The following is a 12,938-nucleotide window of genomic DNA, read 5'->3' as shown; positions in this document are numbered from 1 at the left end:
ACAAGAGAACAAAATTCCAAACCAATACGTGTTTCACAGTGGGAGATATGGAGCGGCCAGAATTTTACAGAATTTCATGACCCTAAAAATTTTCAACCCTTTATAACTTCTACCTTTTTAGATCTGTGCACAAAATAACTATATTTTATGATTGAGAAAAACAAAGTGTATGAGAGAACTGAATTCCATATCAATACGTGGTTCACAGTTAGAGATATAGAACGGTCACAATTTTACAGAATTTCATGACCCAAAAAATTTTCAACCCTTTATAACTTCTACCTTTTTTGATCTGTGCAGATAATAACTATAGTTTAAGATTGAGAAAAACAAAGTGTACAAGAGAACAAAATTCCATACTAATACGTGGTTCACAGTGGGAGATATAGAACGGCCAGAATTTTACTGAATTTCATGACCCAAAACATTTTTAACCCTTTATATCTTCTACCTTTTTAGATCTGTGCACAAAATAACTATATTTTATGATTGAGAAAAACAAAGTGTATAAGAGAACTGAATTCCATATCAATACGTGGTTCACAGTTAGAGATATAGAACGGCCACAATTCTACAGAATTTCATGACCCAAAAATTTTCAACCCTTTATAACTTCTACCTTTTTAGATCTGTGCAGATAATAACTATAGTTTATGATTGAGAAAAACAAAGTGTACAAGAGAACAAAATTCCAAACCAATACGTTTTTCACAGTGGGAGATATGGAACAGCCACAATTTGACAGAATTTCATGACCCAAAAAATTTTCAATCCTTTACATCTTCTACCTTTTTGGATCTGTGCACAAAATAACTGTAGTTTATAATTGAGAAAAACAAAGTGTACAAGAGAACAAAATTCCATACTAATACGTGGTTCACAGTGGGAGATACAGAACGGCCAGAATTTTACTGAATTTCATGACCCTAAAAATTTTTCAACCCTTTATAACTTCTACCTTTTTAGATCTGTGCACATAATAACTATAGTTTATGATTGAGAAAAACAAAGTGTACAAGAGAACAAAATTCCAAACCAATACGTGTTTTACAGTGGGAGATATAGATCGGCCATAATTTTACAGAATTTCATGACCCAAAAAATTTTCAACCCTTTATAACTTCTACCTTTTTAGACCTGAGCACAAAATAACTATAGTTTATGACTGAGAAAAACAAAGTGTACAAGAGAACAAAATTCCATACTAATACGTGGTTCACAGTGGGAGATATAGAACGGCCAGAATTCTACAGAATTTCATGACCCTAAAAATTTTCAACCCTTTATAACTTCTACCTTTTTAGATCTGTGCACAAAATAACTATATTTTATGATTGAGAAAATCTAAGTGTATAAGAGAACTGAATTCCATATCAATACGTGGTTCACAGTTAGAGATATAGAACGGCCACAATTTTACAGAATTTCATGACCCAAAAAATTTTCAACCCTTTATATCTTCTATCTTTTTAGATCTGTGCACAAAATAACTATAGTTTATAATTGAGAAAAACAAAGTGTACAGGAGAACAAAATTTCATACCAATACATGGTTCAATGTGGGCGATATAGAACGACCATAATTTTACAGAATTTCTTGACCCAAAAAATTTTCAACCTTTTATATCAGTGGTTCTTAACCTTTTCATAGACGCGGGACACAATTATATGTATATATTTTTCTCGCGGAACACTAACATTAATTAATTTGAAATTTGGTATTTAGGAAGAACTTAAAATTGAAATTTCGCGGAACACTTGGACCATATTCGTGGAACACCAGTTTTCCGCGGAACACCGGTTAAGAACCACTGCTCTAGACGTATATAGGACCACCTTACACTCACATTTAACTATGTTTACCACTCACTTTACTTAGATAGGACCGCCTTGCACTAACATTTAACCATGTTGGCGACTCACTAGACTTATATACGGTCTACCGGAAAGTTCTATCCGTTTTTGGATTAAAACAAAATACAAATTTTTCTTACTAATAAACTTTATAAATAAACTTTATTAAATAATATAATTGCCATTATTATTAATGACATCTCACCAGCGTGAGCGCAATTTATGTATTTCATTTTTGAAAAATGTATTATTTTTTGATGCGAGAAATTGAACCAGTACTTGTTTGATATCTACTTCATTTTTAAATGTTTCGCCCTTCAACAAATTTTGTAAGGACAAAAACGAGTGTTAGTCGGAGGGTGCTAAGTCCGGGGAATATGGTGGATGCGACAGAATTTTCCATTCTTGTTCTGTAATTTTTAGACGAGTCTTTAAAGCAGCATTTGGCCTGGCATTATCATGATGCAGTATGATGTTCTTCCTATTGAACATCACCGGCCTTTTTTCTTAAACTGCTGTCTTTAAATTATGCATTTGCTAACATTACTTCTCCGAATTTAGCTTTTCGTTCGGTTTTAAAAGCTCATAATGTGTAGGTCTTCGAATGTCCCACTATATACACAACATTCTCTTATTCAGAGTGAAATTAGGTTTACAGGTGGAAGGGCTAGGTTTTCCGGTTCACAATATGTCCTTTTCCTTACGATGTTTTCGTAGGTAATCTACTTTTCATCCCCAGTTATCATCCGGTTCAAGAAGAGCTCGATTTTGACCTCGAACTACGGATTTAACCCCAATAGACTATTTTCAGAGGGGATATCTAAAAAATAAAGTGTACAGTAACCTTAATCCCTTGGCTTCAATGGAAGATCTGGAATATCGAATAGCTCTAGCCTGCCTAAATCTGGTTTGTTCCATTTGAAAAAAAAAACTTAGATACTCTATCTGGGGAAATTGGGGTTTAAAAAATGGGTCAATTACTGAAAAAAACTAGATTTGATTAAATACGTGTTTTCTATTTTTTTGAAATTTCCCGCCGTTTAAAAAAAAAGTGGGTGGAACACATAACTCTGGTCACCCTGTTCATAAGTCTATTGAGTCGCCAACTAGGTTAAATGTGAGTGTAAGGTAGTCCTATCTAAGAATAGTGAGTGGTAAACTTGATTAAATGTGAGAGTAAGGTGGTCATATCTAAGTATAATGAGTGGTAAACATGGTTAAATGTGAGTGTAAGGGGGTCCTATCTAAGACTTAAGAGTCACCTACATGGTATAGATGAGACACCAGAATGGTAGAATGAAGGTGCCAAGTTTGGGAAAGGTGATAATATTGATAGAGAAGGGGCACCAGCTAGGCGGAATAAAGATGCATTGGTCCGATTCTGGTTTAACCATTGGCAATGTTTGGTTTTAAAAATTTAATCTCTCAAATTTTGATTAAATTAAAAAATTTAATCGTCCAAAGTGATTAAAACTTTTGGAATTTAATTCAATCATTTAAAATTATGATTATTTAATTTTAATCTTAATTTTTAGTTATGATTAAAAATTTTAATTGATTAAATTGCGATTAAATTAAAAGTGAATTTAATTTTAATCAACTAATTTTGGCCGATTAAATTTTTTAATTTTAATCATGATTAAAATTAAATTTCGGTTTAATTCAATTGTTTTTTAATTGATTAAATTTTTGCCCAACTCTATATACTATATAGATGCTCTTAGTGTACACATACCTTCTGTAATAAATTGTGATTTGACTGGCTTTATGTGCTCAAATTTACGTGAATTTTTGCATGAATATAAATTATTACAAATTATGTGATCTACCAAAATTTGAGAATTTTCTAACGAGCCCCTTTTTTGTTTTTAAATGAAAATAAAGTTATGATGTCAGATTAATTTAAGTTACAGTATTGCTTTATTGAGGTTGTGATGAACTCGAACTGTTGTTGGGCCATCAACATTCATACATCATCAATATTTGCAGGTATACTTTGGTAGCAACCAGAATTATAAATGTACGATATTTAATTTTCTGATTTTTCTATTATATTTACATAAAAACATGGGAGAATTCATTCATTTAGACGTTCTCTTACTGTAAATGCCGAGAAAACTGTGCTGGTTCCTCTTCATAAAGGTGGAAGACTTCCGAAATTTCCCAAGTTTTATCATGGTGGGGACACTATATCTGTAGAGAGCTCTTTTGAATATTTGGGTGTCCCACTCTATGCTTCTGGCAAATTTTCTCAGGCTATTAAGTGGTTTTTACAAAAAAGTATTGCAACCATTTCTGTGTTTTATAGATTATTAATAGATTAGTGCCGAAATTTGGGGCTATCATTGTTTGGATATCCTCGAGAGGAGCCAAATCTCGTTCTTTAAATCCTTTCTACAACTTTTACCTGGTATTCGTATAGACGACAGATAAATGGAACGTTATGCCTGTAAGTCCTTTGCTTAAATAGGAGAAAAGGATGATGAAAATAGGTAACTGAACGCAAACAAACATCTTCACTGAACAGATTAGATTTAATTGATTTGTGCTTAAAGTTTCTTTCTATCAATTTAAATAATATATTATCAGGTACAATTACAACGCAATGAACAGTTTGTGACAACTTATAATTAAAGTAGGAAACAGGCCACAAAATGAATTGTAAAAAAGAGAGAATATTAAAGCCACAGGAAACATACAGCTGGCTTATTTCATAATTTTTCAAATTAAAACTGATTAAAATTCAAGCAGGTGGCCAACACTCTCTTGTTTAGCCAGGAATCTTGAAGTGCACATTAATTGAGTGTGTAAGCTCAGAACAAATAACAAAAAGTAAACCATAAACTGACAGCAATAACCTGTTTCATAAAAAAATCAATAATCAGTTTTGGCTTTTGCCTTTGAATTTGTTTACTAATATTTAAAGAGGTGGGCTTTTTTCTTTTTCAAGAGCATTTTTCTTTTAGGAATTCTCGTCACAACCACAAGAATGTATATATATTTCTATACTTTTACACATATAAAAGTGAATTTAACAAAATTAATTTCTTTTAAAGTTTAATTTTTAAGAAATAAATTCTTCGATAACATCAACCAGAGTTTGGAAGGATAATTAAGTTATTTACAGCCATATTTGCTAACACAATTTTTTCTTTTCACCTTTTGAAAGATATGCTTTAAGGATATGCGACTATAAATTTACATACTTAATTAGAATGTCTTTATTCAATAAACAATGTTTTTATTTTTCTTCTCATTTTACTTATTTTTACATTTTGCAGATTTAGGCTAGATATGTTATATACATAACATATAAATATATATCATATATATATTTATAAATATATGTATATGTTTAGTGATATGTGATATATATATCACTAAACGAAAGCACATTATAGCTCGATGGAAAAAATGTATTTCAGGGTGTGGCCACGCTTCAATGTCGTACGTAAAACTAACAATATACTAATTTTTTTTCTGCAACTACAAAGGGATTACAGCGATGCTTTTATTTTTCTTTTTTTTCTTAAATTTACTCTAATAAGAAAATATTTACATGTTACTTAAGTTTCTTTTTTTTGTTATAATAAATAAAATTCCAGAATAACTCTGGTTGATTTGTGCTGTGCACATTAAGTTGGACATTTTGGAAGATTTAACAGAATTTGTTCCCCCTCTTTAAGAAGTTTATTGTGCAATATTGTTCCCCAGAAAAATATTATCATTTATCCAAAAATTAAGTAATCAAGAATTTGTAGCAGTTTGATAGTTAACTTGACTACTTTTTGTTGCAGTTCAAAAATTGTAGATTCAGGATTAATGTCCAAGCTTAAATGCAATGTTTGAGCAACTTAGATTTTACATTTATGAGTTATCCAAACAAAAAATATAGACGAGAGGTTGTACAAATTTCTTAGTATGTTGATGTTAAAGGACAGATGGAAAACTTTAACTTTGTTTACTCCAATTATAAGATTTACGGGATATCTAGTTAAATTAGTTAATCACATAACGCCTAAATGACAGAAAGTTGCAATAGGGTCAAAAGGTTACTCGAAAACGTTGGCTTATAGCTCTCAACAGTTTCACCCACATTAGTTTAACTAAGTTTAGGAAATGTTTAAGAATTTGTATTAAAATTTATATGACTTAAACATTGGACAGTTGCAAGTTCTTCTCATAAATTTATACCACTTGCGTGGGTCTGGTATCTTCCAGCATGATTGTCAGTTTCCATATATTTTGGTACGCTGGAGTCGCTCTTTAACTGTGGTCACAGGATTGTTACTTCCGCACTTATCGCTCAAAAATGGACGCGCGTCTTAGCGTTACAAAGGCCATTTAATAATTTTCTCGAGACGTTTCCCAAGGTTCTAAAATCATTATCGCACTCTGCCTAATCTAAAAAGTCTGAATAAGATGTTTTCAAAATTATGCATATTATTTAGTTCTAGTTCATTTCATTTTATCAGTTCCAATGTTGAAAGACTTGTTTCTCAAAACAAAGGCGATTAGCAAGATAGACTTGAATATGTTTCAGACTTCAGATCCTTATTAGAAGATTGGATAGATTATCATATTTATTTTGTCTTAAGAAAATCAACAGAGAAATTATTTTTTAAGTGTTTGCAGCAGGGGCGGAACGAGTTTTATTTTATTTTAAAAGTTTTTAATTACATTGTAAAGAAAAAGTTTTTACGATAAAAGTTTGTCTTAAAAAGTGCTAGGTTCACTACGAGGTTTTTAATAATAAAAATTATAGTATAAGCATAACATATACATTTTTGCTCTTGATTAAGGATAAACATTTTCAAAATTTTATAATAAAAAAACGAGTTACTAGGAATAAAACTTGTTGTACATTGTTCCTCACCTTTTTTTATTCTCAGAAAAGTTTTAGAATAATGTTCATGGTTTCATTTTCATAAAGTATTCACAACGGTAAAGTTCAAGTTGAATAAAAACTTCAGTAAGATTCAAATAAAGGTATTAGTAGACCCAACACGCTTAAGCCAAAATTTTATATTTGACCTGTAGTTTAAGTTACAAGAACTTAACTTATCGAACTTTTACTTGTACGACAAGATGACTTAATTCATTTATCTTATTGAAGCCATAATTAGCCAAATGATGCACATTTATTTAATGCACTTGGGGTCACTTTTAAAATATGATTCCTATTGGCAGGATTACCTTTAAGGTTATTTTAGCAGAAGTTTGATTTAGCTTAAGAAACACATCAAGCTCTAAATGTGGCGAACCAACAATTATCCGCTCACCTAAGCACTTTAACCGAGCCATTCATTCGCTTGTTTCCCAGTATTCTAAAAAAATATTCCATGGACAGATTAAACATTGTACATGCTAGGGCCACCTCTCTGCTTTAGTTAGACTTCCTAACTAACACTAAATTCTTCTGATTTAGCTCTGTACCTAACGACAGATTAGAATATGGTTTACAAGTAAGCGCAACAAATTACAAGCCTATCAGAATGTGGAAAGTATTTGTAATACCTCTTAATCAAACAGATAGATTATTTAAGAGAAGTTAAATAAAAACAAAACAAAAAACCTAGTAGTTACAAAGCACAATTCCTTTGATAAAGTTTAGAACTGATTTTAGAAAATGGATTTTTTTCCAATACCCTGCTTATCAGTAGATTGCAAAACCAGGAGCGTTCTCTTATTTCAGACTCTCTCAGGTTGAATGAAAATGGCGTAAGACTGTACCGGTACTGCAGCCGTATGGCCTAGCCGCAGGAGCTATTTTAAGAAAAGCATTTTATTTTTTTAAGTTTGCATCTGCTTGTTTTTTGAAATGAATTAAAGATGACAAGTTCATTCGATCAGAAACTTAATTGTCAGCTTCTGCTTGAATTTTTAGCGTTCTTTTCTTTGCAAAGATGTTCAAGTTTTTACGATTCTATTTGTGGCAACCGATATGAGAAGTATCAGTCGCAACAGGGAAGATTAGGTGGGAAATTCTACCTAAAATGGAAACTCCTACGTGGTGCGATTATTATTATTATTTTAAAATTTAACTTAAACCATTCAAACTTCCATTAGTTCGATTTTGATGTTTCATTCCCTGACTACTATAGAAAAAAAGGTCTCTTCAACGTGTTAATCACAATTAATGCAAGCTACCTTTCGTTACAATTCAATCTTAGGGCCATGACAATTATCTTCTGGACATAACACTCTTCCCACTTCTGGGATTTGGTAACATTTTTTCTTCTATAAGTTATGCTTTATTAGCCTTTGGAACAATTTAACGGGATTAGCGAGCCGTTTATTCCCATACTCACACAAACACCGTCTTGTTTCCCAGCCTGACAGTCTCTTGCATCATCTTCACTGTGATTGAGATATCCCTTATATTGTACTTGGCAAAGGAGTCCAATCTAGATCTTCAAGACTTGAAGTTTTAGAAAGTAGTTTTGTAGTTGATCGCCTTCTACGGTGACGCCTCGTGTACACTGACAGAACCTTTCAAGAAAGAAAAACGGAACTTAATAGAAATTATATCATTAAAATTATTTAAGCAAGTTAAGTCATTCAGATGAATTTGTTTTCATTTGATGAGTATTAATGATTAAAGCATTGTTATGTAAAGGTCATTGAACAATGATTTTTGATTGTTGATTTAACAATTTAATTTTGTTCATTCAATTTCTGCAAATTATTGACTTATACATTTCGATTAAGAGTCTATACAAAAAATCATATGCCTTTAGGCTTTGTGGATCTTATGAAAAGACAGATACCGGAGTAATAAAATGTCTCATTGGAAAGTTTAGTTAGTGTAATTCAAAATTCAGATCTCCGATTGATGTGAAGTTGATGGCTTTAGGTGGTCTTGAAGGAACACACTTTTTTCGATTCTCTCTAAAAAAAAATCGTTTAGATGCTATCGCACGATCTTCAAGCTCCTGCTAAAAATAAACGTAGAACAGCTTAACAAGATGTACTATTGAGCCTTCTAGATTACTGAAAATAAGTAACAAAATTGAAATATTCAATATCTTTTTACAATTTTGTAACTCATTACCTGAGAGTTGCAAGTGGCGCATAAAGCCATGATGAGACCCTGTATTGAGTGCAACAAGTTATAAATCAGCCAAAATGGTTTTGCTCCAGTAGCCGCGTACAGTACAGCTGATAATTCCAAGGAAAATAGCAGACATGTGAGACGACTGCACAGGCCCACTTCTAATCCTTTGCTTTTTGCAGCACGTGATCGTAACTTTTGTCTTGTCTCTAAACTGAGCATATAGGTGAGGCGAATCTTGGCTCTAATTAACAGGCACACGCAGGTACACAGTACAACCATAGCAGGAAATCCATAAGTCAGTAGATAGACTGGACGGCAAACAAACCTAAATAGTGAGGAAAAAGGGTTAAGTTACACTATTTATATTTCTTTTTTTTTTTAAAGAAAACTTCAAATTCAGTTTATAAATCACATTTGATGCATTTAAAATTATTATAAAATTAAACCTGTTCATCATTATTAAATTTTAACTATTATAAAAGAAACCTGTTTTAAGTTCACTTTGTAATTAAGAAACATTTATAAAATAACTTACCAACAATTCACCTTATACATTGGTTGCAAATGAGATGTATCTGTGGCTCCATAAGCAGCTAATACGGCCAATCCTGGAAGACTCCAGCTTATCAGGCTGGACACAGCAAATCTACACCACAGTCTATCAGTCCTAGGCCCATCTTCGCATCCTCTTTGCACCGATATCAGGGTATCACGACAAAGTAGCCCCATCCATAAAATAAGACTCAGGTGAAGATATTGTAAGGAGAAAGATATTGATAAGCACAGTTCGCGGTCCTGAAAATAAATATTTTATTTTTTGGAAAAGCGTTGTGGTTATAACAAAGTTTTCAAATGACAGCTACGTCACGTGCAAAGATTTAAGGTAAAATCTTATGCTTAAGGATGAAGAATTCGACTGAGAGAATTGGTGCTTGTGACCTTAGTAACTGTATCACAGACAGCTCGCCTAGCCATGAGTTTCAAAACTTTGTGATGTCAGGGCTTCCTTCAGCTCTCAAAATTTGCACTCGCTTACCCTCTTTGACAGTTATTTTATTTTAAACAACCCGGAGGTTAGCAATTTTAATATGGGCAACCCAGTATAAATTTGCATTCATCTCTTTGAATCAAATAAATCAAATAAACCTAAATACATGTGGCACTGAAATAAAACCTATTCATACGTAGATTTACTGATGGTTATTAGTATGTTATTGGTATATGGATATATACCAATAAAGAAAGTAAATTACAGATAATGTCCAAGAATTATAAAAATCTGGTGTGATCGACTTTCTCTTAATCAACGGATTGCAATTCTAATTTTACCTTGTAATAAAACAATCTTGTATTACAAGAGACTTTTAAAGGACTTGTTTAGTTTTCTGAGGACTCAATAATTACAACTAAACGGCTAACTAGCAATACCTACGCAATAACTAAATATGGCCCGCTGCGTTAAAGATACGAGTTACGCAAAATAATGAAACCAAATCTTAATAGGTAAAATACGACCAATGCGATTCAGTGCAAATTTGGTAGAGGACACCTTCTGGCATAAATAAACAGTTTTTCTGCCAAATAAATGAATAAACAATAATTCAAGCACATTTTCAGTGAATAACCCCTATTTAGAAAAACTGAAACCACCAGGAACGGGTTTGTAATGTTTGAAACGTCTTGTTACTTAGTACAAGAAATTTGTATAAAAAAGTGTGACAGTGGCGCTGCTGTGTGGAATTGAAATGTATACTGTTGTACTGTAATGGTTCTTAAATTTAATCTTTTTCTATATTTCTTCAACAAAACTGGGTTATCTAACTTGGAGAGCCACTTAGAATATCTGTCTTGTCCAGAAGAACTTGTTAAAACATAGTACTCTAATTAACACCAATCTGAATAATACCAAAGACTCGGCTATTTATTTTCATACTGAACAAGTGGAGTTTTCTTTTTTTTCCAGAAATTTCTGAGGCTTAGTAGGGATGAAAATGTCTAAACTTCTTTTTTTACTGTTTTTTATCTACCGCTGTCACCAACAGTCTTTTTGTATTAATTACCTAACAGGATTTTTTTTTCTGTTTTTCAACTTCACTTCGATTTTTAACAACTTCTTTGGTTATCCAATTCTTCTAGTGAATATTGGGACTAACCAAAAAATGACACCGTTTAAAACAGTATACAGGGTTTTTCTAATGAGTAAGCGTTATTTTCTCTTACAATGGGAAGAGGAATGGTTAGCTACTATCGATCAGTGTCTCAACAATTATTTTTCATCCTAATCATGTGATTCGTTTTCTCTTTTATTAAACGATGATCCCAATAATAATGTATGTTGTGTTGAGCTTTGTAAACTGAAGTGAATCCCTAACTCTCGAATAAATTCATCTCTGTTGATAGAAAAAGTCAAAAAATGTCCACAAATAAGAAAAACATGCTACGAAAGATCAAATCAGGGATACCTTCCAGTCCTATTTCCAGTAGAAGAGGTGTTTAAAGAGTTCGCAAAGTAATCTGAGTCAATAAAGACTCAGGAGAGGTTAAGTGGGTATTAGAAGCAGGAATGCTGCAACACTTACGTGAACTCCTCCCACTCCGACCACGTAGATCAACTGGGCCATGAAGGTGGTGGCCAGTAGTGTCATCAACGTGGTGCCCATCAGATTCCGCAGGTCAGAGAATAAACTGCAAAAAAGAAAATAATGTATATTTATATTCGGTAGAAAATAAAAGATTATGTATTCACAAATCTCGATGGTAGAAAAAGACGAAAGAAATGATTTAATAAAATTAATAAACGCAATATAAATAGTATTAACCCTTCTTATCTCTACAAGGACACTTCTTAATACACCTAACAGAAATATTTTACCACACTAATGTAATAAGAAAGGAGATTCATAAATATGTAAGTGTTTTTAGGCAATCAAATAATATTCTATAACCGTGCATAAAGGTTGAGAGAAAACAGATCATAAATAACTAAATCATAAAGAAATACTGTATCCACTGTTCTTTTAAGGTTTTTCTAAATCTTATTCAGAGATTTGTTTTCAATGTTGTGGATCCAAATTGAACCTGTGCTTTGTTTGATTTTATAGTGTTTTCAGGATTCGAAATATGTTTTTTATTATCTAAGTGAAGATGTGAAGAAACGAACAGATAAATGATAATTATCAATATAATAAGTTATCTAGAAAATTACTAGCATTTTGTAAAAGCGCACTTCACCAAACCGATTGATTTGTGAAGTAAAAATTAGAGTGATCTGTTCTTGATTAGTGAGGACATTTTGTGTTCACTTCATTGGAACATTATAGTGCTGAATCTTTGACATAAAAATAATTGAATATTTATCTTTAACTAAAAGTTCGGCTTTTAAACTCATTTTGGTTCTTTTAATAATAGATTCATTATTAATCCGAAACTAAATATCAGCTAAAACGTAACAATATAATTAATATTTCTAACAGAAGTTAGCATTATATTTTTCTAAAAAACTTGTATAATCATATACAAATCTAATCAGATTAATAAAACAAGTTGTAGCTGTGAAGATAATCTTAGCGGTCATAAAATTGATAGAAAATCATCAGGAAATTTGTACCAAGAGTTAAATAAATAAATAAAGAGGACAAAAGTCACAAAACATTTTTTCTATTGATGTTGCAAATTGCATCAGAACAACAGGAACATTGATGAGCGTACTGCTGTCTTCGTTGTGAATCTCATCTTTAGCGGGGCTAAAAAAAAGTGAAAATACGCTGTAAAACGAACTCAAGGGGTGCACCCTTTCTTTTGCACTTACTTAAGGAAGTGCACTGGCGGAAGAGAAGTGCCGCCAAGTAGGGTATTGATTAAGTAAATATAAGTTTGCCAGTCACGTTTGATGGCACATACTGTGCATTCTGCGTATTGTGCACTGGTGCACGCTCTCTGCTGTTACCATAGAAAACTACGGGTATTGAGAAATCTATATTAGATTCTCCAAGAAACATGTTTTGAGATTTAGACTTATTAATATTAT

At 32.1% G+C, this 12,938-nt stretch overlaps 1 protein-coding gene across 6 annotated transcripts in view; it reads right to left on the bottom strand.

Annotated features, from left to right (window-relative positions):
* Positions 1-4,369: 4,369 nt before the first annotated feature.
* The window catches only part of LOC141448770 (adhesion G protein-coupled receptor E3-like), a 136,404-nt gene continuing 127,835 nt past the window's right edge, over positions 4,370-12,938 (bottom strand). For all 6 annotated transcript variants that reach the window (XM_074117370.1, XM_074117371.1, XM_074117375.1 and 3 more), the window contains 4 exons: positions 11,491-11,596; positions 9,447-9,706; positions 8,909-9,236; positions 4,370-8,346 (listed from right to left, as the gene is read on the bottom strand). In XM_074117370.1, the coding sequence (XP_073973471.1) occupies positions 8,233-8,346; positions 8,909-9,236; positions 9,447-9,706; positions 11,491-11,596 (808 nt within the window). In that variant the 3' untranslated portion in view covers positions 4,370-8,232. The remainder of the gene's footprint in view (positions 8,347-8,908; positions 9,237-9,446; positions 9,707-11,490; positions 11,597-12,938) is intronic.

This window comes from Rhodnius prolixus, unplaced genomic scaffold (genome assembly GCF_049639745.1).
Source record: "Rhodnius prolixus isolate KJV_2025 unplaced genomic scaffold, Rpr scaffold_2, whole genome shotgun sequence".
Lineage (NCBI taxonomy): Eukaryota > Metazoa > Arthropoda > Insecta > Hemiptera > Reduviidae > Rhodnius > Rhodnius prolixus.
Note: the sequence above shows the minus strand (reverse complement) of the source record. Positions and strands in the feature narration are given on the sequence as shown.